Source organism: Pseudoliparis swirei, chromosome 17, assembly GCF_029220125.1.
Source record: "Pseudoliparis swirei isolate HS2019 ecotype Mariana Trench chromosome 17, NWPU_hadal_v1, whole genome shotgun sequence".
NCBI classification, from domain to species: Eukaryota; Metazoa; Chordata; class Actinopteri; order Perciformes; family Liparidae; genus Pseudoliparis; species Pseudoliparis swirei.
The window spans coordinates 20,526,331-20,553,590 of NC_079404.1; the positions used below are offsets into that span (position 1 = coordinate 20,526,331).

At 41.7% G+C, this 27,260-nt stretch overlaps 1 protein-coding gene across 8 annotated transcripts; it reads left to right on the top strand.

Annotated features, from left to right (window-relative positions):
* Positions 1-27,232, top strand: slka (STE20-like kinase a). Of its 8 annotated transcripts, XM_056435500.1 has the most exons (21): positions 1-531; positions 4,811-4,975; positions 8,298-8,346; positions 8,452-8,493; positions 8,900-9,049; positions 9,952-10,024; positions 10,349-10,543; positions 10,778-10,859; positions 12,050-12,181; positions 12,311-13,432; positions 13,522-13,652; positions 14,326-14,449; positions 15,353-15,532; positions 19,182-19,274; positions 20,632-20,703; positions 21,873-22,002; positions 23,174-23,298; positions 23,927-24,121; positions 25,068-25,193; positions 25,407-25,520; positions 25,634-27,232. In XM_056435500.1, exons 1-21 carry the CDS (start codon positions 382-384, stop codon positions 25,778-25,780), a joined length of 3,597 nt encoding a protein of 1,198 aa, XP_056291475.1. In that variant the 5' UTR covers positions 1-381; the 3' UTR covers positions 25,781-27,232. The 8 variants fall into 8 exon arrangements, with proteins under 8 accessions (XP_056291475.1, XP_056291477.1, XP_056291479.1 ...); XM_056435502.1 differs by lacking the exon at positions 20,632-20,703; XM_056435504.1 differs by lacking the exon at positions 19,182-19,274.
* Positions 27,233-27,260: the final 28 nt, after the last annotated feature.

The window sequence follows — 27,260 nt, forward strand, 5'->3', positions numbered from 1 at the left end:
GATCATTTGAGTCTCGGGTTTTTATTCACGACCGTCAAACGATGAAAACTGCCGCTTCGAGTGCGATTATTTTATAAACGGAAATGCGAGCCTGGCCGTAACGTCAAACTCCTTCTGTGTGTCCCTCATCCCCTCGACCAGCGTCATGTGAACGCAGCTAGCTACGATGTGACTGAATAACAGTCTTCGGGTGAAGTTTTAATTTCCATTATCTAAGCTGCTGAATGGCCACAACGGCGAATTGTCCGCCTTCTTTTGACGCCTGCATGCTGTGATTTCAAACGGTCGTCCGAGCTCCTCGTCGGGGAGGGGAACCGCTGTGTATTTTGGGCACGAATAACCGAAAACGCCGCCGCCGCATCTACTGCGCATCCGAAAAATATGTCGTTCTTCAATTTTCGGAAGATGTTCAAGTTGGGACCCGACAAGAAGAAGAAGCAGTACGAGCATGTGCACAGAGACGTCAACCCGGAGGAAATATGGGACATCATCGGGGAGCTGGGAGACGGAGCGTTTGGGAAAGTGTACAAGGTAACGTTTAAGTTAGCTAACGTGTTACATCCGCCTCCGGGGGGTTTCTAACCGACGTCTGGAGACGTTCGCTTCCGCTGTGTTTCACATCTCCGCATGCGGGTCATGAGTTCTTGAACGCATCATCTGGACCAGCAGAACCCTCGGAAACGGAGCGTTGACGCTGCGACTCGTGTAACTACTTTCTTCCTTTTGAGGAGACGTAAATAAACGTGACGTTTTTTGAGGATGTGTTGTGGTGACACCTAAAAAGTATTGTTATGTACACTACCGTTCAAAAGTGTGGGGTCACTTTGAAATGTCTTTATTTTTCAAAGAAAAGCACTGTTTTTTCATTCAAGATAACATTAAATTAATCAAAAATACACTCTATACATTGTTAATGTGGTAAATTAATATTCACGGTGGAAGTGTCTGGTTTCTAATGAAATATCTCCATAGGTGTATAGAGGCTCATTTCCATCAACGATCACTCCAGTGTTCTAATGGTACATTGTGTTTGCTAATCGCCTGAGAAGACTAATGTCTGATTATAAAACCCGTGCAATTATGCTAGCACAGCTGAAAACAGTTATGCTGGTGATATAAGCTATACAACTGGCCTTCCTTTGAGCTTGAAGTTTGTAGAACAAAATTAATACTTCATATATTAATCATTATTTCTAACCTTGTCAATGTCTTGACTACATTTTATATTCATTTGATAAATAAAAGTGTGATTTTTCATGGAAGACACGAAATTGTCTGGGTGATCTCAAACTTTTGAACGGCAGTGTAAATGTTTTTTTTCTTCCCATGTTGGAAGTTTAACGCAGGCCTCGTCGTAAAATTTGACTTTGCCGTGTCATTGAGTTGCACTTGGTTTCAGTCAAACTGTCGAAGGTGTGGTTCACCGCCAGCAGAATAAACACGGCCACACAAATGTCAACAGGTATTGTCTCAGGTTGCTCTGAGAAATCAGAGGACACCGATGAATAGGAACAGAAAGTAAATAAATTAACATCAGAGAGCAGGTGCCTTTTTGAAAAGTCAAATGTACTTTGTTTATGCTGTACACTGAGACGGGTGTGGATGGCTCCATATCCGCATCACAAATACAGTATATTACTATGTCATGACATATCCCCCAAAACAATGCAGTTTTTGAGAGTGCCAGAGAGATTTATTTCTGAGGCTGTAGATTGCTGTGTTTGGATTACAGAGCAAGCACCACCTGTAATCTCAGTTGACACACCTCTCCAGGTTATCTGTGTGTGAACTTGCATTGGGCCTAGAACACTTTGAAAAGTTCAACAACTAGGGAGAAATTCAGATATACTCATATTCCTGTATTTGTGTGGAGGTTAAACACTTTCTGGTTTAGCTATTCTTTTTTTTATACATAATTTTAATACACTTCCTTTAAAACAACCTTCAAAAAAGGATTGAGGCACATAATACAAATCTAACACAAACACCTATACAGGACTGTCTCAGAAAATTAGAATATTGTGATAAAGTTCTTTATTTTCTGTAATGCAATTAAAAAAACAAAAATGTCATGCATTCTGGATTCATTACAAATCAACTGAAATATTGCAAGCCTTTTATTCTTTTAATATTGCTGATTAAAAACTTTTTACTATTTCAAAAAAAGATTTATAACAGCAGGCTCAGGAAACCCTTGCAGGTGTTTAATTAGACAATTCAAGTGATTTGTTTAATACCCTACTAGTATACTTTTTCATGATATTCTAATATTTAGAGATAAAGCCATAATCAGCAATAAATCAGAATAAAGGCAAAATAAAGAACTTCATCACAATATTCTAATTTACTGAGACAGTCCTGTATATGACAAATGTAGGTAGATAAGTGGAAATTTGTTTCACTTGAAGCTCCACATCTTCATCAATTCAGGACTCTTACTGCTGTAACCCTCTTAAATCTCTCTCTCTCTCTCTCTCTCTCCCCCCGCATGTGACTTATATTGTTCCTTCCTGAAACTACTGCAATCAATGAATGCAGCTAATGGATCCAGACGATCTTTATTTTCAAGTCGTATTAGCTGATTAACTAAATGTGATGACAGCCAGTATATTCTATAATGTCTCCTATAACTTAAATTGTACACAAATTCCCTTCCCAAGGTATTGATTGCCTGGTCACTTCCCCCACACACACAGCGGAAAAGACTTGCCCTTATCAGGTCACATTACTGAACGCGGACGACGTATTTCACCGGTTATTTCACAGGCTTTCGATTGCTGGCTCATTTGGGCGAGGTGACACACGTAGCCAACAATGTGTGAATCAGCAGTTTTGGGGAGTGAAAGAGAAAAGAGTCCAGAACACTTATGCACATTAAGCAAGTAAACATAGATTCAATTGTGCCTTTTAATGAGTGAAAAGGAGTGCCATTTGTTCTGAAGAACTCCTTGTGTTGTCCTTTTGTCAAAGCCTGTTAGTTCACATCAGTCAGAGGGACATCTGTGTCATATATTATGAGACACGTATGTCCTTTTGTAGAGGAGTGTGACTACAATACAGCTGCATAAGGGCGTTATTGATCCTTATAACTATTCACATTCAGGCTGCTGAACTTATGACTACTTACTATTTGATAGTCTGAAGAAATAATTTTTGAAAAAGTGCAAGATTGTTTTATTTGCTATTATAAAAAGAAACTAATGTAATCCCTCGTTAGTATAAAGCAGGGTTCGTACGGTCATGGAAAACCTGGAAAAGTCATGGCATTTTAAAATGGTCATTTCCAGGCCTGGAAAAGTCATGGAAAAAACTTAAATCACAAAAGGTTTGGAAAAGTCATGGGAATTTGTTATATTCACATGTTTATTTACGTCGAGTTTAAAATAATTCATATGTTTTTGATGCTCACAAAATAAGCCGGCATACGCCAAGTCCAAACAGGTTGTTTTGCACAAAAAGGATAATAGTTTGATTAAAAGAATAAACATTTATTTCTAAGAACAAGTGTTTCTAAGAATAAACATGTTTAAAAATGTCTATTCTTTTAATCAAACGATTGTCTCTCATTCACTTGTTTCATTTAAAGTATATTGTATGCTTTGTAATTCTCCTTGTTTGAATTCTACATTTTCAAAAAATGTTCATGTATACACCGAGATTTCAGTTTGGTCATGGAAATTTGGTTTAAAGTCCTGGAAAAGTCCTGGAAATCCATCGGTCAACATGTGTACCAACCCTGTACTTACAATTTGATAGTCTGAAGAAATCATTTTCAAAAAGTGCAAGATTGTTTTATTTGCTATTATAAAAAGAAATTAATGTAATCCCTCGTTAGTATAAAGGCCCCAGACTCTATTTGAGTAACTTTTGAAAGCCTCTTCATCCAAAGTTAATAATGTGCATATGTATTAGTGATGACCTGTAGCCGACGGGCGTCGGCCAGTACAAAGGGAAAGAGATGGGGAGCGTCAGGTCAGAACTGTAAATATAGTGTGTGACACACACTCGGGCAGCAGCTGGTCGTAGTACTCCCTTCCTTTTTCTTTTTCCTCAATTCTCCACGATTGTGTCGGTTTCCATGATCATTAAGCCCGTAGCTGGCCTTTACGATGACCTCTCATCTCCTTGTTTCATGGGTGTGGGGTCATTTATCCTATTAGTCCCTCTAGTACAGCCTAACCAGGAGTGAAGATGTGAAGGCATGTGTTATGTAGACAAGCGTTGATCATTTCTCTCTTCGCATTGAAAATGAGGAAGGTTATGTTTTGATCGCCGTGTATTTATTTATTTATTTGTATGCGTGTTACTCGCATAACTCAAAAAGTATTAAACCGAAACGCATGGAATTTGGTGGGATGATTGGTTATTATCCGGGGACCATTTGATTAGATTTTGGGATCTATCGGGTCAAAGATCAAGGTCAAGGTCATGAAAAGGTCAAACTTTTTACCATAGCACGGTCAATTTCTATCCAATTGGCATGCAACTAATGCCAAAATGTTCATAATTCAATGCCCAATCTTGTGATATGCGAAGGTATGCACTCTACTGAGTGCCCGTTCTAGTTATGACATGTATTTATAGAGCTATGACCCTCTAGGTGCTACACAAGCCATACAGAGCTCCCGCTCCAAACAGCTCTTGTTTTAAAGGAAACTGCTAGCGTTGATGGATGGATGTTTCTCCATCTACAGCACTGCCACTGGGGAGCCAGCCACGCTGGTCGTTCTGTCAGCCGGCATGATCAGAAACCATGTGCTGAACAGCGTGTTCCCTTAATACAAGCCTTTGTCGTCAATGTTGCATTCAGGCTCAGAACAAGCAGGACGGGACCCTCGCTGCTGCCAAGGTGATCGACACCAAGACCGAGGATGAACTCGAAGATTACATGGTCGAGATCGACATTCTGGCCTCCTGCGACCATCATCACATCGTCCGACTGCTGGACGCTTTCTATTTCGAAGGCAAGCTATGGGTGAGTAACACTTTTCTTTTTTTGTTGCCGTTGATTTGAGGCCAGGGAGACACAGAGAACCGGTCACAGACACACAAATTCATCACGAGGCGCCATTCGTCACGCCGCTTCTCAAAGGACTCTTTTTTATTTTAGGTATTTAAGGTATTTGGGTATTATTATTGTACTTTTAATGTAAATGTTGTTTTCAAAGTCCAAGTGTTTTTGTGATTCTTGATCATGCTGTACTGCATTTTATGTATTTGTATTGTATTGTGATGTTTTTTTGCCTGGACCCCAGGAAGAATAGCCTCCACTACGGTGTAGACTAATGGGGATCCTTAATAAAATAAACTAAATAAACTCATCTATCATTCGATCGAGGGACGATAGCAGTGCGACGTTTTCTACATCGGGACCTTGTTCTTACCTCCTGCAAATTAAACGGTGATTATTGTTTTTTTAAAGAGACAAACGAGTAAAATTCTTAAAACACCTCTTCTTTTTTTTTTTTTAAGAGTCCCGCGTCTGCTTCCTCATCGGGCTATTTTACTGTGAGAGTCGGAGTAGAAAGCTTTTAATACATGGTCAGTAGCTCTCGTTCTGTGTGTGCGGTGAGAGGCCCCGGAGCAATTAGGTCGTGGCAGGCGGTGTCCTGTGACCGTCCCGTGTGGACTGGCCACATCTAGTGGAAGATAATGGAGTGGTTTGGGTGGCTGGAGAAAGTGCCTGAATAATTCAGAGCGGCATGCAGGTTGTCCTTCCAGCCTCCGTCTATAAGCAGCATGAGGAATGTGCACCTGCTTCTGCTTTGCACATCATGTCGGGTGTTAATGTTCATCATTAAAAAAAAACTATTAAAAAAGAGGATTTATTTAGATGCATGATGTTCAATTTAATTTAAGATCAACAGAATCAATGTAAACTCCAAGCGAGATTTCCATGGGACAATAATTGTTACGCAGAACCGGAACAACCGCTTGGTTTCTCCTCTTTGTTTGAGTCCCGAAATAGAAGGCGTTGCTCGGTTGTAGTTTTTTATTGATTTTTTTTCTATCATCTGATACCAAGAGCTGTCAAACAACCGTCAAGTGCCAATAAATATGAAGTGGTTGTCGGTTACATTTCATCTGTTTATAAAAGTGAGATCAGGAGCTGGGCGTTTTAGATCTCTATAACAGTCTTAGGGAACGGTGTTATGTTCATCTAATGCACCGCGGGTTCACAGAGTTTACTCCAAATGTGCTCCGTGAGCAGATTAATCCATATTTCTCTTAGGCATTTGAGGAAATCAATTTTCATCAGAATGTGTGATGACATATCTGCGATGTGAGTCTTGTGTACAAGCATTTACACTCTCAAGGATAAGACTCTATATTGTAGAAATTGTCTGACCGACGCACCTTTTGCATAGAAACCGTGATGTGCATCGTATAGAAACCATAAAGAGATCATCCCGTGGCGCCCTAACTAAAAAACTCTACTGATATTTCGATCCAGCAATCATTAAAACATAAAGATTGTCCTGAAATGGAAAAGAAAAGGTTTGTCGGAATGTCTCGGTCGTGTCGATTTCCTTCTTGGAAGGTCTGAGAGCGTAATCAATAACATAGAAAAGAGGTTCAGATGTCTTTCCTATAAAGTAGGGCTTGACAATAATTCAATATGACAATGTAAGGTCTTTAAATGGAATCATATATCCAGATATCTTGATACACAATTACGTCATTTAAATTGATCATTTCAAGCACATAAGTCTGATAAAGCTCAGTTAACCCTTGTGTTGCCTTAGGGTCATTTTGACCCGAATCAATATTACACCCTCCCCCCGCCTTAGGATTAATTTGACCCCATTCAATGTTTAATGTCGGTGTTCTTTCGGTAGTCAACAAACAAACATAAAGTGCCTCACACTTAAACTTGGAAAACAATATTAATTCTAATAATTTTCTGGAGGTTTTAATTGCTGGCGTCAAATTGAACCCAAAGGGTAAAATATGTTAGTAAATATAAAGGTAACAGGAGGGTGAAACATTGAATCGGGTCAAAATGACCCAAAGGCGGGGGGAGGGTGTATTATTGATTCGGGTCAAAATGACCCTAAGGCAACACAAGGGTTAAATAAAAATATAAATAAGAAAATACTCCTCTGTCAAATATGTAATGCACAGGATTATACAACAATAGGCTTAAACATGTGGTTATTTCATATAGACTATTTATTGATCCCCCAGAAAACATGCTATATTGTGTGTAACTGTGTATAGATATATATAGATAGATATATATTGTTATATATTGTTATATATATATATAGAGAGATATATATATATATAGATATATTGTTATATATATATTGTTATATATATATATATATATATATTGTTATCGAGATATGAAATGACCTATATGGTGATGGAACATTTGGGCCATTAGCGGCCCAAATGTTCATATAGACTATTTATTGATCCCCCAGAAAACATGCTATATTGTGTGTAACTGTGTATAGATATATATATATATATTGTTATATATTGTTATATATATAAATATGTATAGATATATATATAGAGATATATATATATATATATTGTTATACAGGACTGTCTCAGAAAATTAGAATATTGTGATAAAGTTCTTTATTTTCTGTAATGCAATTAAAAAAACAAAAATGTCATGCATTCTGGATTCATTACAAATCAACTGAAATATTGCAAGCCTTTTATTCTTTTAATATTGCTGATTATGGCTTACAGCTTAAGAAAACTCTAAAATCCTATCTCATAAAATTTTAATATTTCCTCAGACCAAGTAAAAAAAAAGATTTATAACAGCTGAGTGTTTGTCAAGGCTCAGGAAACCCTTGCAGGTGTTTCGAGTTAATTAGACAATTCAAGTGATTTGTTTAATACCCTACTAGTATACTTTTTCATGATATTCTAATATTTAGAGATAGGATATTTGAGTTTTCTTAAGCTGTAAGCCATAATCAGCAATAAATCAGAATAAAAGGCTTGCAATATTTCAGTTGATTTGTAATGAATCCAGAATGCATGACATTTTTGTTTTTTTAATTGCATTACAGAAAATAAAGAACTTCATCACAATATTCTAATTTTCTGAGACAGTCCTGTATATATATATAACAATATATATATTTATATATATATATTGTTATCGAGATATGAAATGACCTATATGGTGATGGAACATTTGGGCCATTATCAGCCAGTCCTACTCTGAAGGTCATGTTGTTGACCTACCTTGGACATGTTGTGCTATGAGAGAAGTTCAAATGATAGTAAATATTACTTTCTTGTTCCAATTTGTTTCACCATTTCAGATTCTGATTGAGTTCTGTGCCGGTGGTGCAGTGGATGCCATCATGCTGGGTAAGTCCCTCATTTATTGCAGGAAACACGATAACGTGTGGAGTACGGAGTGTTTTCTTTGCTCCATCCTCAAGTGCCAACTCTTTTTGTTGTTATTCCATCCAGAAACCTCCTCTGTGGGATTGTTCTCCATCCCCAGTTGGAAAGGTCATTCCAAGTGTGCAATTATTGAAGCTCAGATTTCGAGGAGTGGTTAGTCCACTTCTGATGCCCGCTGCTTCTCCTTATTTTAAAGCTTTAAGAAACACCTCTCCACCTTCTCGTGCATGTGATTTACAAAGAGGATACCAGTTAATTCCCTTCACTGTTGGATGTTGATGGGTTCTGCTCTTTAGTCTGACTCCCCTCAGACAAATCACTTCCCTCAGATTTGTTCAGTCATGCATGCTGGCTGGTGTCAGGGGGGAGTTTTGCCCTCTTAGATACCATCAGTCTTCACATTTAATTTTAATATATCTGAAATTGCCTGCTGTTTGTAAAAGCGGATCAAAAAAACTATATTAACCGTAGCCGCGATCACTGATGAATTTATTGCGTCCTTGTTTATCCACAGAACTCGAGAGGCCCCTAACGGAGCCCCAGATCCGTGTGGTGTGTCGCCAGACGCTGGAGGCCTTGTCTTACCTCCACGAGAACAAAGTCATCCACAGAGACATGAAAGCCGGGAACATTCTCCTCTCTTTGAGCGGAGAAGTGAAGCTGGGTAAACAATCTGTCATCTTTTGCTGCTGCGATGGTCTAAAATGTCTCTAAATATGATGGCATTATTTACTCAGACTCCAGCTAAACACACATTAAGGTACTTGCTTCAGAATCTTAGCTGATTCATTGTGGATTTCCATCCCAGATGTCCTCGGTGGCCACTCTGAACCTTCCTGCAGGACCAACACTAATAGGCTTAAAAGGCTAATTAGTAAAGTCAATTATGGATCCCTTTAGCATCAGTGCTGTGGCAACCAGCTGAGCTCTCTGACTTTTGGGATAATAGTGCACAGGAATGTGTTTACAAACAATAAAACTGTAATGAGTCATTCATGCAGTGTCAAGGAAACAGAAAAGTTGGGAAACAAAGTGACGTCAACTGTTTTCTGGAGCCCCAAAAGAGATAACTGTATTTTGTATATACCACGTATGTCATGGAGTTGGTGATACATTGAACGTGTCCCATAATATATTACAGAATTAAAAGTATTCATTTAGCTGCTCAAAGCTGTTGGCTTCCTGATGATTCATATTCTGTAGGCAGAGGGTCACGGCGGATCCTGGCAAACAATAATTATCAGGCAGACTTAATGATAGAGCTCTCTTTCCCTCTAACGTGTGCATACTGTAAGTGATGGAGGGGAAAGAGAGAGAGCAGTCTGAAACGGTTTCACAGGGAACAGAACTGCTGAGTCATGATAAGAACGGGAGCGTACGGTTTTTCATCCCACTTATGAGGTTTATATTCGAAAAGGTTGCAGCAGGTTACGAAATAATCCTGCAATACCTGCGGGATTCATATAGAAATGCCCTATGTGTTATTTTATATCGTCTATGGAGTCACTGTTTAACACAATGTATTATACGGTTCACAAATAATCATTCATTCATTTCTACTTTCAGCTGACTTTGGGGTGTCTGCTAAAAATACCAAGACTTTCCAGAGAAGAGATTCTTTCATCGGCACTCCGTATTGGTGAGTCATCCAGGAGAGCTTTCTCCTCTTTTACATCAACGCGTGTCTCACAGCCGTGATTTTTCTTTGCGGTGGCACAATGCCATGGAATGTGAAAAGGCCTCATTCAGCAATTTAGACACTGTTTGATGACCTCAGCTTTAAACACTAAATAGGCTTCCTATCTTTCAAATCCGCTGGCAGAAAATGCACATGCATTCTATGTTATTGACTTTTTAAGAGCGGAGAGAATTGACCATCAGGGATCAGGAAAGATCGATGCAAAAACACACTTACAATGAACTCCATGCTAATTACAAACCCACTGACTTCTGATTTTTGCAGGATGGCGCCAGAGGTGGTAATGTGCGAAACCTTCAAGGACCGTCCGTACGACTACAAGGCCGACATCTGGTCCCTCGGAGTAACCCTCATAGAGCTGGCGCAGATTGAGCCCCCGAACCACGAGATGAATCCCATGAGAGTGCTGCTGAAAATAGCCAAGTCCGAGCCACCCACACTCATGCATCCCTCTCGCTGGTGAGACGGAGCGCTGGCGATGACTAGAGAGGTGTCGCTGGAATGTTTCCGGATTGGAGATGAGGATACGTTGACTGTTAAATGTGTAAACACTGAGTGGATTGTTAATGCTGAGCTGAATGGCCACCGGGGGGGGGAGGAATGGTATTAATGGTATTTTGCAAAGCAGGAACCAGGGACACTCACTTTGCTCCCTGGCCAACCGACTGATTCTGTTTTATTTATTCTTGAAAGGTCACCGCAATTTAACGACTTTCTGCGGAGAGCGCTCGATAAGAATGTGGACAATAGGTGGGGCACGCTGCAGCTCCTACAGGTGAGCTGCCCGACTCCATTCACCCCCTGCTGTTACCTCACGTGACGCAATCACACATCTACTCAGCCTACAAGTATTTTCACACGCCCAAATAGTTATTTTCAGTTTGCTCTGATATTTGTTTGTATTTGTTTGTTTGTATTTTTTATTCAGTCAATCAAATCAAATCAAATACAATATTATCCTATAAAAAATACAAAAGAGAGAGACTGAAAAGGTATAGGTAGAAGCAAAAAAAATGCTTATAAATTCCTATCCTAAATTGAAATCAAAATAAATCAGAAAATTAATATAAAATAAAGAAAAGAAAAAAAAGAAAGAAAAAAAAAGATAAAAAACAAAATATATTTATATATACTACCACATACATCTTCCATATTAATCCGTTTTTAATTACATTTATAACTCTCAAGGATTTATTTACAAATAATTCCCTTAAAAACCAAAAAGGAGTTCACCATTCTTACTTCTATTTCAACATTATTCCATAATTGGACTCCTACAACAGAAATACATCTTCTTTTAACCCTTGTGTTGCCTTAGGGTCAATTTGACCCGAATCAATATTACACCCTCGTGTCGCTTTAGGATTAATTTGACCCCATTCAATGTTTAATGTCGGTGTTCTTTCGGTTGTCAACAAACAAACATAAAGTGCCTCACACTTAAACTTGGAAAACAAGATTAATTCTAATAATTTTCTGGAGGTTTTAATTGCTGGCGTCAAATTGAACCCAAAGGATAAAATATGTTAGTAAATATAAAGGTAACAGGAGGGTGAAACATTGAATCGGGTCAAAATGACCCAAAGGCGACAGGAGGGTTAATCCCTTTTTTAGCCTTTTGTACCGTGAACTTGCAAACATCTCTCAAATCATATTTACACTCATGTATTGAAAATAAACTTTGTACACAGTCTGGCAGTGACTTTGCTTTAGCTCTGTACATTGTCTGCATTATTTTATAATAAACCAAATCATTAAATTTCATAACACGTGATCTGTAAAATAAAGGGTTTGTGTGCTCATAGTAGCCGACATTATTCATGATGCGTATCGCTCGTTTTTGTAACACAACTGTTGAATTTAAAAAGGTTTTATAGGTCGAACCCCACACTTCCACACAAAAAGTAAGATATGGAAGTATTGGATTCAGATGTTTACTTTGTGTGTCCCCGTCCATCTTTGTAGCATCCTTTTGTCACCAGTGTGACTGACAGCAAACCTCTCAGGGAGCTCATCGCCGAAGCTAAAGCTGAAGTCACAGAGGAGATCGAGGATAGCAAAGAGGAGGAGGAGGAGGAAGAGCCTGATACACCTGTGGTTTGTAGCTTTATTGGTGTATGTACATAACGAGCATAATAGGACGCAACACAATACATGTTCAATGATGTATGGCTGGTTAATATCTTCATTAAAGACATATTGTTGTTCTTCTGACTGTTTGCTCAGGCGGCTCCTGGGCACAAGCGAGCGCCATCAGATGCCAGTGTGGCGAGCTCAGAGGAGGACAAAGTCCCTCCGACTTCCTCCCCGCTGGAATCCGTTACGGAAAAGACGGAGGCCGAGCCCGCCGAGGACCGGATCAGCGAGAAGCTCTCTGATGAAGGAGTTGGAACAAGTGAGGAGAAACTCAACGAGGTGTCTGATGCCAGTAATGAAGACCTGGCCTCTGGGTTAATAGAGCCCACCAAGGACTTAATCCCACAAGATCCTACAGAGCCTACTAGACCAGAAGAAGGTCAAGCTGAAGAGATTCCTGCAGTGTCACAGCCAGAAAAAACTCACTACACAGTGGAAACCCAAGAACCTGAGGAGGTACAGAAGGAGACAAATGGAGGGAAAACAGAGGATAAACCTACTCAAGTTATAGAAGAAGAACAAGAGGAGGTGAAAGGAAAGGAAGAAAAAGACGCTGGTACAGAAAAATCCAAAGAATCCCAAGATACACCAGAGAAACCAGAATCCATGTCAGGGGCAGAAGAGGAAAGCAAAGAGCCAGATGAGACCCCTCAGCATCACTTGACAGGAGACAGAAGAGAAGACTCTACTCATGGCACAGATGTAGATATACACACACAGAATATAGAATCAGACGTGGCGGACACAAACATAAATGGAGACACGGACACAAAGTTGAGCGTGGCCGAGTCCTCCGCTGTGGTTGCGTCGGAGAACGAGGATCGAGAGATTCAGCCAGAGGATGAGGCAGAGCGGCAAGAGAATCAGACCGAGGGCGAGGCTGGCGTGGAGGAGCAGGCCCCGGCCGAACCCACAAAGGCCGTCGGCGACGAATCCAAAGTCACCTCCGGGGAGGTCCCGTGTGAAGATGTCCCCGTGAAGGAAGATGAGGAGAGAACTCCTCGCGCGGATCAGAGCGCTTCAAAAGATGCCGACTCTATACCCGAGAATGAAACGGATTCAGAGAGCAAGATGGAGCAGGGAAGCCCCGCTGCGATGAAGCCAGATTTGGAGAAGGACTCTGACTCTGCTGAGAGCAACAGCCTTGACCTCAACCTGTCCATCTCCAGCTTCCTGTCAAAGACGAAAGAAGGGGGCTCCGTGTCTATGCAGGTATTATAATACGTACAACCTTCGTTGTGTGACGATCTGCACTTTTCTGATCATCTGAGCCCACAAAACCTGCCCGTTTTAATGCGTAGGAGTCGAGGCGTCAGAAGAAGACTCTGAAGAAGACGCGTAGGTTCATGGTGGATGGCGTCGAGGTGAGCGTGACGACGTCGAAGATAGTGACGGACAGCGACGCCAAGAGCGAAGAGATGAGGTTCCTGAGGTATGTCCGTATCCAAGCTGCTCGCCCGACTGTTGCTCTGCATATCTGACACGGCCTATTTAACACGCCCGGAATAGCTCTCGTTCATTTCACGACTCCCACGGAGTTTTACAAATGCCAGATGGGTTATCTCCCGTGATGAATGCGGAGCATGCTACCGTCGTCTCGACGCTACCTTTTAAAGACACGAGACGTGCCGCGCTGAACGTCGTTTTTTTTTTTTTTTATTTTTTTTATGGTTTATTTAATAAGGGACAGTGCACATTGATAAAAACATTGCAGTAAATGTGCCAGAGTTAGCCAAGAGGCTATTTTTCATCTGTAGTCCCAACACTGTAGTTAACACACATGCTGTCTGACTCGACTTAATGTTGGGTTCATGGTCCTTAGTCAGTAATTCCCAGAGTTGGCACATCTACTAATTCAAAAAATGAAGAGACCATGATCATCAAAGCAGCTGTTAAATATTTAAAGGACACTAATGTTGTAATTAATCTTAAATGGCGTACGAGAAAAAAGATACGGGATAATCAAACAAGCTATAAAATCCCATCTAAGAATCGGAGATACAGATAATGTTCCGGGCGAAATGCTGTGATACCAATGATGTTTACGCATGTGAGGTGAGGTGGTGAAGCGGCTCCTCACCACAATGTGGGTGTTGTTTCCTTAGGCGGCAGGAGTTGAGAGAGCTGCGCCTCCTGCAGAAGGAGGAGCAGAGGGCCCAGCAGCAGCTCAGCAACAAGCTGCAGCAGCAGAGAGAGCAGATCTACCGCCGCTTCGAACAGGAAACGGCCGTGAGTCACTTTGTCTGTTCCGCGATGTGTTCTGGTGTTATTCGGCCGACTCCTAGGAAACAACCTGCTTCTTCTCAAGTCGTGCAGATCGCGCAAGCACCTCTGTCAGATCTGGATCTGGATCTGACAGAGGTGCTTGCGTGAAGGATGTAGCTGCACACCAGTCAGCCTCCATCACTTACTGTAGTATACACTCATTTAGGATTTTCTCGCAGCGATAATCACAATATTTAAAAGTCAAACTCTTTTGTCACTTACATTTTTTTATTCGTTTAGTAATATAAACATAAAACAAGTACAAAAATGTCAGACATAAACATATACAGTATATACATACATATACATACACATACACCCACACACAGACACAGACATACATACATATATACACACATATACACATACATATATATATACACATACATATACACACGCATACATATACACATACATACATACCCCCCCAAAAAAAAAGACAACAACCAAAATCAACCCCGGCACCCCCTTAATTATCTTTTACCTGTAAATGTGTATACACCACCCTGCATCTATATTTTGCATTTCCCTCAAAACCCAAATCTGACCCCTGAGTATTTGACCCCTCCTCTAATTTGTAATAAAAGCCATCAGACTTTTCCATGTTCGGTCAGTTTGGCTTGAACTGTTCTTCACCCCGGCAATCATACTTTCAAATCTTTTTAAAACTCAACCTTGATTCTGTCCCGCTGTCTAAAAGCCAAGATGAAACGAAGCCACACAGATGTCTTTTACAATATATTTCCCCGACCCGAAGGAATATAAGGCCGGGTGTTGATATGTGTTTATCTTATGATACGGGATCACATACAAACACGTTGTGATCTTTCGGGCTGATGCCAGTTTCTGCTGATTCTGTCCGTGCAGGCGAAGAAGCGTCAGTATGACCAAGAAGTGGAGAACCTTGAGAAGAAGCAGAAGCAGACCATCGAGCGGCTGGAACAGGATCACACCAGCCGGATTCGGGACGAAGCCAAATGCATCAAAGCGGATCAAGACAAGGAGCTCTCCAAGTTCCAAAACATGCTGAAGAACCGGAAGAAAGAGGTACGGTGGTGCACGGCTGCTCGCAGTGCCTTTAGTGGGCTGATTAGCTCCTCGCTGGGTTGAGCTCGGGGTGGTAAGCATTTGCATGTCATAGATCCAAGCTGTTTACTGCTGCATGTGTAGAACAACCAAGCCGGTGGCATAATTGGCTGCGTCATAATAATCCTAAGGGAGCGGTGTGCCTCGCTGTTCCCGTACTGTACGTGCGCAAATAATAGCAACAGTGTGCGGTCTTTCTCCTCGATGCTGCTCGCTCCATGTTGTCGTATCCATTATTCAGCTGCCCCGAGGCTTCTGGTTGCCTCCTGAGCCGTACTGAGCTACTGAGTCTTAAGATAACTGTGGTGGCCATTTGTCGTACGAAATCAAACCAAGCTATAAACTAGAACGGGCACTCGGTAGAGCGCATACCTTCGCATATCACAAGATTGGGCGTTGAATTATGAACATTTTGGCATTAGTTGCATGCCAATTGGATAGAAATTGACCGTGCTATGGTAAAAAGAAAATGTTGACCTTTTCATGACCTTGACCTTTGACCCGATCGATCCCAAAATCTAATGAAATGGTCCCCGGATAATAACCAATCATCCCACCAAATTTCAGATTTTGACCTTTCCATGACCTTGACCTTTGACCCGATCGATCCCTAAATCAAATTTCATGCGATTCGGTTTAATACTTTTTGTGTTTTGCGAGTAACACGCATACAAATAAATATATACACGGCGATCAAAACATAACCTTCCGCATTTTCAATGCGAAGGTAATCAAACCGCCACCGATGCGCCGTGGGTTTCGGTGTTGACGCATGCAAAAGAAAGTAATGTCCATTTCCGCCTGTTTCTATTCTGATAATTCATTTCTTAAACCAACAAAAAAGAGCAAACTAAATGTTGACGCTTCCTCTCTGTGCTGTGGTAAAAAAACATTGGCCACCCCGGTGCATGCTGGTCCGGTGCCTACCCACCTCTACATATAACCACAGGTGCCCATCGTTACCCAATCAGTGAACCTAAAACTAAATATATTAAACTAAACTCCAACTATCATCAGAAACAACTAACATATCAAAATATAACCTAAACTAGAATGGGCACTCGGTAGAGAGCATACCTTCGCATATCACAAGATTGGGCATTGAATTATGAACATTTTGGCATTAGTTGCGAGCCAATTGGATAGAAATTGACCACGCTATGGTAAAAAAGAAGATTGTGACCTTTTCATGACCTTGACCTTTGACCCGATCAATCCCAAAATCTAATCAAATGGTCCCCGGATAATAACTAATCATCCCACCAAATTTCATGCGATTCGGTTTAATATTTTTTGACTTATGCGAGGAACACGCATACAAATAAATAAATAAATACACGGCGATCAAAACATAACCTTCCGCATTTTCAATGCGAAGGTAATAAATATTCAATATTACTTTACAATAAAAGCTAAATACAAATGTCAAATTAAATAGCTCCAACAATAACTATTTAGTGAACTATTTGATACAAGTTCTGTCTTATTTTAAACGTATACTTTATCACGCTGCCTTAAATGCCGGGGGCTTGCAGTTTTTTGTGTTTTGCTTTTTGCAGCTTTTTTAATGCGTCAGCGCTTATTGGCAGCCTTTGTGTATTTCTGATGCCTGGTGGAGGATGTGCTGCTCGCAATTCGCTGTCTGAGCCACTTGGAGGAGACTTTATTGCACTTAAAGATGTAATTGCAGGTTGGCTTAAAGGGGTTGCTTCTCAGCTATGTACTTTGTTGTGGTTGTTTAGCTAAAAATACAAGTTATTGGCTATTGATGAAATGCTCAAATGTTCTACTTTTTGTGTTTTGCAATGCTGTGCTCTGTATTCAAGATGTACTGTTATTGTGTTTTGAACTAACCATGTCTTTTGTATGAGTGTGTTGGGTTGGCTTTGGTCGTGGGACGGCCGACATGCGAAGACTTCTCCGAGTGGTGTTGGGCTCATTTGGGGAAATTATAACAGCCTTGCATCCGAGAAAATGATATGGAATCATCTTTAACGTGTATATTCAAGGAAGTCGTATCCACAGTCCACTGCGACACAGATTGTTAAATTAGAAAAACAAGTACATGGCAAAAGAAATGAGACTGAATGAAAAGAACAGAACACACGGGTTAGTGGCTGGAAGAAGAAGAAAAAGAAAAGAGAGGCGTGCAGATGTATGCCACAATAACGCTTCCTCGATGGATATTTTTTTTAAAAGCAACCTCGACAAAAGTGCCACCCAAAATGGCGGAAGTGTAGGAGGTCCTCCTCTAGAGTCACTTCTCTCTTGTAGGACTGTTGGCTGTGTTGTATCGGGCCATCCATAAATTAAATAATCTGGTCATTATGATATTTTGATACACAGTCGTATGTACACTACCGTTCAAACGTTTGGGGTCACTTAGAAATGTCTTTATTTTTCAAAGAAAAGCACTGTTTTTTCAATAAAGATAACATTAATCAAAAATACACTCTATACATTGTTAATGTGGTAAATGACTATTCTAGGTGGAAACGTCTGGTTTCTAATGAAATATCTCCATAGGTGTATAGAGGCCCATTTCCATCAACTATCACTCCAGTGTTCTAATGGTACATTGTGTTTGCTAATCGCCTTAGAAGACTAATATCTGATTAGAAAACCCTTGTGCAATTATGTTAGCACAGCTGAAAACAGTTATGCTGGTGATATAAGCTATACAACTGGCCTTCCTTTGAGCTTGAAGTTTGAAGAACAAAATTAATACTTCAAATATTAATCATTATTTCTAACCTTGTCAATGTCTTGACTACATTTTATATTCATTTGATAAATAAAAGTGTGATTTTTTCATGGAAGACACGAAATTGTCTGGGTGACCCCAAACTTTTGAACGGTAGTGTAAATGGGCTGTGAAGCAGTGGACTGAGCAACCCTGTGGCCCACCTGTGCACACACACACACACAGATTGCACAACACAGGACCAGCTGGTGTAGTTTCGCCACCAGATTCGCTGGTCGAGTTAAATGCCGAGTCGACGCTCACCGATCGGTCTCAGAACCTCTCGAAGGTGACCGGTGCCTCTGCTTCAAAGAAACGGCATCATCCAGACATCTGTAGAGTCGATAAGGAAACTCAGGTCGGAGCCACGAGCCAATAGGCTTTGAGACGTGTCGCAAAGAGCTCCAATGGACGGGTTCGAGATTGAAGGAGGAGTTCTCAGGTCCAGGTGTGATCCGTGTTCTTTGTGTGATGCACCAGTGAAAGTCGACAAGTCCACAAGTCAGGGCTGCAGAACATTCAGACGTAGCGGACACCGATGATTCCAAATCAGTTCCTCTTATTTAATCGCTGGAGGCAAAATAATCACCTTGATGAGCGAGGGACTTGAATGCAAAGTCATACAGGGACTAACATCTGCCATGTACGAGTACATTTTTTTCTTTTGACAACCTCCCGTTTCCACTCGTGCCGCTACTAATCCAAAAAAAAGACTTCTCGACGAGTTCGAAGGGAAATAATTGAGCATGCTGACTTTGAATCGGTTGGTGGCTGGGCGCAGCGTCTCTCCTCTCAACGTGGGCGGTGCATGTCTTCTCCTGTTGCCAGACTTCACGTAATCAACCAGTTTCTGCACACACACTGTAGGCCAAACAGGAAGTCCGACAGTCGCCCAAACATATGAGAAGAGAGCTCATGAAACGCATAAAGGAGGACCTGTCGTTCCTTAAGACCGCAGAGGTAAACCGTCACCTGCTGTCTCTCACTCTGTGAACGCTCTCTCTCCTTCTCCTTTTCCTACCTCTCTCTAACCCAACAGCTTCGTGGAAAGTATTCACACGAACACAAACACAAGGATTACGGTTATTGCTCGATACAAATCTGTCAACCCATTTTACCAGACCATTTTAAGTGTATATGTGGTTTTATGAAGGCATTATGGGGAAAGAGTCACATTAATGGGCAGCAGTGTTTAATGACTAAGATGAATTATCGGCTTCTAACCTTTTTAACCCTCCTGTTACCTTTAGGGTCAATTTGACCCCATTCAATGTTTAATGTGGTGTTCTTTGGGGTCAATTTGACCCCAGGCTGTTTTTCACTGTCTCAAACATATAAGAAATATCAACTTTTTTATATATTTAAAGGGCTATTTATGTAGTCAACAAACAAACATAAAGTACCTCACACTTAAACTTGGAAAACAATATTAATTCTAATAATGTTCTGGAGGTTTTAATTCCTGGGGTCAAATTGACCCGAAGGCAGCAGGAGGGTTAAATATTGACATTTGCTGTTTTTCTTAGTCCACTTTTGATAGTCAAATGAATAAATAAATTGTTGGTCCCGGAAAACACACACATAGGGTTTTGTGTGATAAATCATTTTGGATATTTTTTCTTCTTATTATTATTCCAAATGTATAATCTATAATGAAAGTAATTATTAGTTGCAGCACTAATGAAACACAAATGTACTATACAGAGCTTAAACTAGGAAACCCCCCACAATGCAGCCCTTCAGCTTTTCTCCTGAGATTACGTAAGTGGAAATGACAGTCATCAGCGGTCCTACAGAAATGATGATAATGATTCAGAAGTGTCCCCTCTCAATGTGCTCTCCACCACGGAGGACCACTGAGTGTGTCTCACGCAGTGGATTAATGAGCAGGCGAGTGATGGCGGACGTGGCTTTTGTTTCCAGTCGACCTCTGCGGTGAAAGCCCTTTCACTCTTTAACAAATCAAACTCCAGGCATGTGGACAAAGGCCTTCTCCTCTTTGAAAGGTAACACGAGCCAGCAGCACGGACCGGAACGAAACTGCTTTTTTAAATTTGATTTGTGACTTTTTTTGGATGAAGCTCAAGCGCCGCTTTTCAAGCATGAGCAGACCAGAAGTATTAACGACTAATTAATTTACTTACGCCTAACATCAAGCGAGAACTCTGCCGTGCGCCTTAAACTCACCAGTGGGTAACGTATCTTACGGAAGTTCAGAACCAGTGTGTGTGTGTGTGTGTGTGTGTGTGCGTGTGACATCCTGAGCCTGCTGTCCGTCTCTGATCAGGATGAGTGCGCTGTGTGCTCTCCTCCACAGGCAGTGGCCCAGGTTATGATTCAGTCTTTTCAGTTGTCCTCATGCGCGCTCTTCAACGCTCAGATGCAGGATGTAAGTTCCCCCCCCCCCCCCCCACACACACACACACACTCCCGCCCCCCTTTTTTTTCCACGCCCTGTTTCTATCCATCTCCGGCCCATACTTGGATGTGAGCGGTGACAGGATAGTCTGTGATGGTTCAGTTGTCACAACGACACGCGTAAGCATGGGCGTTGTTGTTGTTTTTTATTTTAGCGTTGCCATCACTGTGTTTGTGCGGTGGTTCTCTCTCTTTCTCCCCTCCTCCGTATTCTTCCTCCACCAATTCACTGACGTCCAACATCTAGTCTCCGCATTCTCTCTGGTATTTGTGTCGTATTTCACCGCCACGTCGATTCTGGGAGTAAACGGAGCTTCGTCCCAGCGGAGTCGCTGGTTTTGTGCATTATTCGGTTACAATATCAAAGGATATTATTATCTATCGTAGGTTTTTTTAATTGTGTTTAATAACACGACCAATTACACCGTAGTGAAGTATTTACAGTTTATAACGGACAATTCTCCACCAGCTACGTAGACGACGTCTGAATTGTTTATGTGTAAAGATAGAAAAGAAGATTTCTGGATTAAAACACAGATTAGCACTTCAGTGGCTCTTAAATGGCTCTTATTATGGTACTTTTGTAGTTCGACTATGTTGAGGAAATGTTACTTTCTGTATTCTTGTTGTTCTGAGTTTGTACTCTAGGTTGAAATGAACTTATTGTAAGTCGCTTTGGATAAAAGCGTCTGCTAAATGACATGTAATGTAATGTAATTTAAATCAATAGATAATTCTGGTAGCTTCTGTAACGAGTCATGCACGATGTCGGCCGAGCTCCGGGCGGAGCGTGAACGCCGATGTTGATGTTGTCTCGCATAAAACAGCGAATCTGTATCTTTACTGAACTGTTAACTTTTCTTTCTTTCTCTCTTCACCTCCATTGTGGATCGTTGCCATCCATGATCTCTTGAGTGTCTCCTCTCCCGATCCGGTCGATGACGTGACGTCTTCGTGCTCTGTGTTGCTCTGGATGACTTTCTCGTGTCGTTTAGTTTCAGGCAGTTCCGATACGCGAGACATTGCATCGCGCTCTCTCTTTCTTCTTCTTCTTCTCTCTTTCTTGCTCTTTGCTGTCCCCTCCTCGTGATCGCCGTGGCTTCTTCCTCTCACCGTTCCTCTTCATCTCTGGCTCCTCAGGAGCAAGAGTTCCTCCAGAAGCAGCAGCACGAGCTCGACGGAGCTCTGAAGAAAATCATCCAGCAGCACAAACTGGAAATCACCACGATCGAGAAGGACTGCTTGAACCACAAGCAGCAGCTGATGAGAGGTAGGAGACGGAGGGGAGCGCCACTCGGTGGATTCAATCGGCCCTTTTACGACAACGCCACATATTTACATGGGGTTCGTACGGTCGTGGAAAACCTGGAAAAGTCATGGAATTTTTAAATGGTCATTTCCAGGCCTGGAAAAGTCATGGAAAAAACCGTAAATCATAAAAGTTTGGGAAAAGTCATGGAAATTTGTTATCGTCACATGTTCATTTTACGTCGAGTTTCAAATAATTAATTTTTTAACCCTCCTGTTACCTTTCGGGTCAATTTGACCCCATTCAATGTTTAACGTCGGTGTTCTTTGGGGTCAATTTGACCCCAGGCTGTTTTTCACTGTGTCAAACATATAAGAAATATCAACTTTTTTATATATTTAAAGGGCTATTTAGGTAGTCAACAAACAAACATAAAGTACCTCACACTTAAACTTGGGAAACAATATTAATTCTAATAATTTTCTGGAGGTTTTAATTGCTGGGGTCAAATTGACCTCGAGGGTAAAATATGTTAGTAAATGTAAAGGTAACAGGAGGGTTAAGGAAAGACGCTCAAAATATAAGCCGGCATACGCTCTCGATACGCAACATTTTCAAAAATGTTCATGTTTATTCCGAAATATCAGTTTGGTTTAAAAGTCATGGAAAAGTCGTGGAAATCCATTGGTCGAAATGTGTAAGAACCCTGTTTACATCACTTTTTTTACACCATTTAAAAACATACCATCGTTTCAATTCACGGGATTTGCACGGGTTGATTTGAAGCTCGCCGGTGAGAAACACGGCGAGCTTCTCGTTCTGATTTCCAAAACATCTGAAGGCACCAAAATCAGCAGATCTTTGGTGTTAATCAGGGCTCTTCCAGTCAATTTCACAAATGATGTGGCAGAATAACTCTGAAGAGACCAACTGAGATCAAAACATCCCGTGTGAGTTCAAAGTAGCGTGAGAGACATACGTGAAACCCGAAAGGCCGTAAAGAATAGGCCGGCGGGGCGAACGGCGTGTACGACATGCAGACTCGTTCCAGCTTGTCCGACTCGCCGACTGTGTTTCCTGTCTGTCTTGGTTTCATAACTCGTCACCAGCTAAGCTTGTACGTACATGTCCGGTCTCTCGCACTCACGTGGCCTCGTGTGATGTTTGTGCACGTGTGTGTGTGTGTTTGTAGCTCGAGAGGCGGCCATGTGGGAGTTGGAGGAGCGCCACCTGCAGGAGAAGCACCAGCAGCTGAAGCAGCAGCTGAAAGACCAGTACTTCCTGCAGAGGCACCAGCTGCTGAAGAGGCACGATAAAGTACGAGCCGGGGGAGAAATGGACTCAGAGTAACGTCTCATTGTAAAGTAGAACGGGCACTCGGTAGAGCGCATACCTTCGCATATCACAAGATTGGGCATTGAATTATGAACATTTTGGCATTAGTTGCATGCCAATTGGATATAAATTGACCGTGCTATGGTAAAAAGAAGATTTTGACATTTTCATGACCTTATCGATCCCAAAATCTAATCAAATGGTCCCCGGATAATAACCAATCATCCCACCAAATTTCATGTGATTCAAAGAAGATTTTGACCTTTTCTTGACCTTGACCTTTGACCCGATCGATCCCAAAATCTAATCAAATGGTCCCCGGATAATAACCAATCATCCCACCAAATTTCATGCGATTCAAGAAGAGTTTGACCTTTCCATGACCTTGACCTTTGACCCGATCGATCCCAAAATCTAATCAAATGGTCCCCGGATAATAACCAATCATCCCACCAAATTTCATGCGATTCGGTTTAATACTTTTTGACTTATGCGAATAACACGCACGCATACAAATACACGGCGATCAAAACATTACCTTCCGCATTTTCAATGCGAAGGTAACAACGCTTCCGAACTCGACCACCGCGTGCGTGTGTGTGTTCAACAGGAGATGGAGCAGATGCAGCGCTACAACCAGCGGTTGATCGAGGAGATGAAGAACAAACAGACTCAGGAGAGGGTTCGTCTGCCCAAGATTCAGCGCAGCGACTCCAAAACCCGCATGGCGATGTTCAAGAAGAGCCTCCGCATCACCGCCACTGCAACCGTCACGCCCGAGCAGGAGAGAGAGCGCATAAAGCAGGTACCGGACGCCAGGCGCGTTTTTCCGACTCCTACTTTCCGCTTCACGTTCGCGGAGAAGCGACGGAACACGACCCGAAGGACGTGCACGACCCGGAGATATTCGTACGTACACTACCGTTCAAAAGTTTGGGGTCATTTAGAAATGTTTTTATTTTTCAAAGAAAAGCACTGTTTTTTCAATAAAGACAACATTAATCAAAAATACACACTATACATTGTTAATGTGGTAAATGACTATTCTAGGTGGAAACGTCTGGTTTCTAATGAAATATCTCCAGAGGTGTGTAGAGGCCCATTTCCATCAACTATCACTCCAGTGTTCTAATGGTACATTGTGTTTGATAATCGCCTTAGAAGACTAATGTCTGATTAGAAAACCCTTGTGCAATTATGTTAGCACAGCTGAAAACAGTTATGCTGGTGATATAAGCTATACAACTGGCCTTCCTTTGAGCTTGAAGTTTGAAGAACAAAATTAATCCTTCAAATATTAATCATTATTTCTAACCTTGTCAATGTCTTGACTATATTTTCTATACATTTTGCAACTCATTTGATAAATAAAAGTGTGAGTTTTCATGGAAAACACGAAATTGTCTGGGTGACCCCAAACTTTTGAACGGTATAGTGTATATCTATAACTTGTTTACCATTTCACAAGCTTCACATCGTCCTCAAAATTATGTTGCTACTTAGTTTTGTTCAGATAGGACCAGTGGAAGTACTCTTAAAAAAATTATCCGCACCAGTAAGTAAATGGTAAAAATAGGGTGTGGCTTTGCAATCAAATTATTTATTTTTTGACTGCTCTCCACCGCTCAATAGCTGTATCTCAATAGCAACCTTTCAAAACACAACTTCTCTGCGATAATAGGCAATTCAATATATCTCTTTGTTTGGTTTCGAGATGCCGTCACAGCTGTGTTTTTGCCTGCTTGCTCCAGTTTGCTTCTCAGGAAGACAAGAGGCAGAAAAACGAGAGGCTCCATCAACACCAGAAACACGAGAACCAGATGAGGGATCTGCAGCTGCATTGTGACTCGAACATCAGGGAGCTGCAGCAGCTCCAGGTGAGCGCACAGCAAACACGCACAAACACACACACTCTGTGTGTTTTAGGCCACATTTGAAGCACAGAGCTTGCGTTCTATGAGCACACGATTTCATACCTAAAAAATTCGAGAAAAAAGTCTGAGGAAAGAATTAAAATATTCGGAAATGTGTTTTTGATCCCAGCGCATTCACCCTGAAGCGACATGTGTTGACCCACATTTTTCTTTCAGAATGAGAAATGCCACCTTCTGATTGAACACGAGACGCAAAAGCTGAAGGAGCTGGATGAGGAGCACGGCCAAGAGATAAAGGAGTGGAGAGAGAAGCTCAGACCCAGGAAGAAGGTATGTCGAACCTCCAGTTTCTCTTTGACTTCAGAGTTTCTGTCGCTCAACGTCTCCGTGACGTCATCCCCTCAGCGGTGGACTCAGCTCTTTGTATCTGCTGCCCCCTGCAGGCGCTCGAGGAGGAGTTCACACGGAAGCTCCAGGAGCAGGAGGTCTTCTTCAAGATGAGCGGCGAATCCGAATGCCTTAACCCCTCCACCCAGAGCCGCGTGTCCAAATTCTACCCGATCCCAAACCTGCATAACTCTGGGTTATAGCGTCTGTCTGTCTCTCTGTCTGTCCCTCTGTCTGTCCCTCTGTCTGTCTCTCTGTCTGTCCCTCTGTCTCTCTCTGCTACACAACAGACTCCCATCAAACTCGGCTGCGACATCATTTCTCCGATCGTCACCGATAAAAAAATGACTTCGCCGCTTCGATTCCAGCGTCAGTGAGCACGACGCGCCGACACACCGCTCCCTCGCTTAATCCGACGTTTTTCTCCGCTACGCGAGACATGTTCAACGATAATAATTATACGCACTTTTTTTGAGCATGTTCAAATGATGAAAGCCCGCGAAGGCCAATCGCGTGGCTCAGATTAGCGAACGCTTCAGCGGGAACGATCTCCAGTGCCTCTCGTGTTCTTGTTTACCTGCATCGGGGGTCCGCCCCGTGTTTTACAGTAAATACGCTTCCCCCTGAATGTCTTGCAATTAAATAACCGGTTATCATTTTCAACCCAGTTGGGAGATTAAACTGACCGCGCGCTCGCGTTGCCGCACGCGAGGCGGAGCCGGTTGAGATGGACCGAGGGGTTCTCGGTCGTCTGGAGGCGGAGTCACAAACAGCAACGCGTTGGGATCACGAGGCTGTGAGTTCAAGTGGAAATGAATGTACCGTGTTATAAATGATGCGCCGAGTGAAATGTTCCGTGCGCATGGTGTCGATCGGATACCGCGCGTGCCGCGAGGGTCTCGTGATTTTTACCACCCGCGTCGTTAAACCACACAGGTGACCTGTTACTTCCGGGAGAATGATGGAAGACAAACTATGAAAACAAATCACCTGGAAATGAAAACGAAAGGAATGTAAAGCTGTTTATTTGCACTGTGTTGCCACATGAGCTAAAGAATAAATATGCAGTAGTGAAACAGTCGCTGTGTTATCATAGTCACCCATTCAAACTCCAAATTAGCAGATCTGTCTTTTTGTTACTTTTACTTATGTTACTCTTTTTCAAATATGCCCTTTTAGTATTTTATGATCGCTTCTAGTTTTCTAAACATGTAATCCTGAAGCATCGATGCTGTATTTGCTCTTTTCTGTGAGCTTCTTGCTCTCGAAGTGTTAAAACGCTGTACCCGTCGACGCGCGAGACGACGTTCTTCGCTGTATTTTGGGAGCAAAAGTATCGACGGTGAACGAAAAGAGATTTCAAGACACCCGATTGGTTTATTTTCATCGCTTCGTGTTATAATTTCTGTACGCTGACATCTTCGGCGGCTGGTGTTTCGTCATGAATGCTGGGTTTTTATTGGGGTTATTTGGAGGTCGTCTGCATCCCAAGTGCCCCATAGATTTTCAAATATATTTTGCATTTGCTTAAGTTACAGCATTTCGATAAGTTGTCATTCTACCACATTGAATATTATTTTGATGTCAGATCAAATGTATCTAAAGTGTCTTTATGGATTTACTTGTCTTCAGTTGTAAATAAAACATCGACTGTTTGGCATTTTAAATATCTGGAAACACCTC

What these genes read in the sequence shown, in the direction of transcription:
- slka (XM_056435500.1), top strand. Translation starts at nt 382, where the DNA reads ATGTCGTTCTTCAATTTTCGGAAGATGTTCAAGTTGGGACCCGACAAG. An exon ending in TGCTGAAGAGGCACGATAAA is followed by an intron (nt 23,299 to 23,926) that starts GTACGAGCCGGG and finishes TGTGTTCAACAG; the next exon opens with GAGATGGAGCAGATGCAGCG. An exon ending in GGGAGCTGCAGCAGCTCCAG is followed by an intron (nt 25,194 to 25,406) that starts GTGAGCGCACAG and finishes TTTTTCTTTCAG; the next exon opens with AATGAGAAATGCCACCTTCT.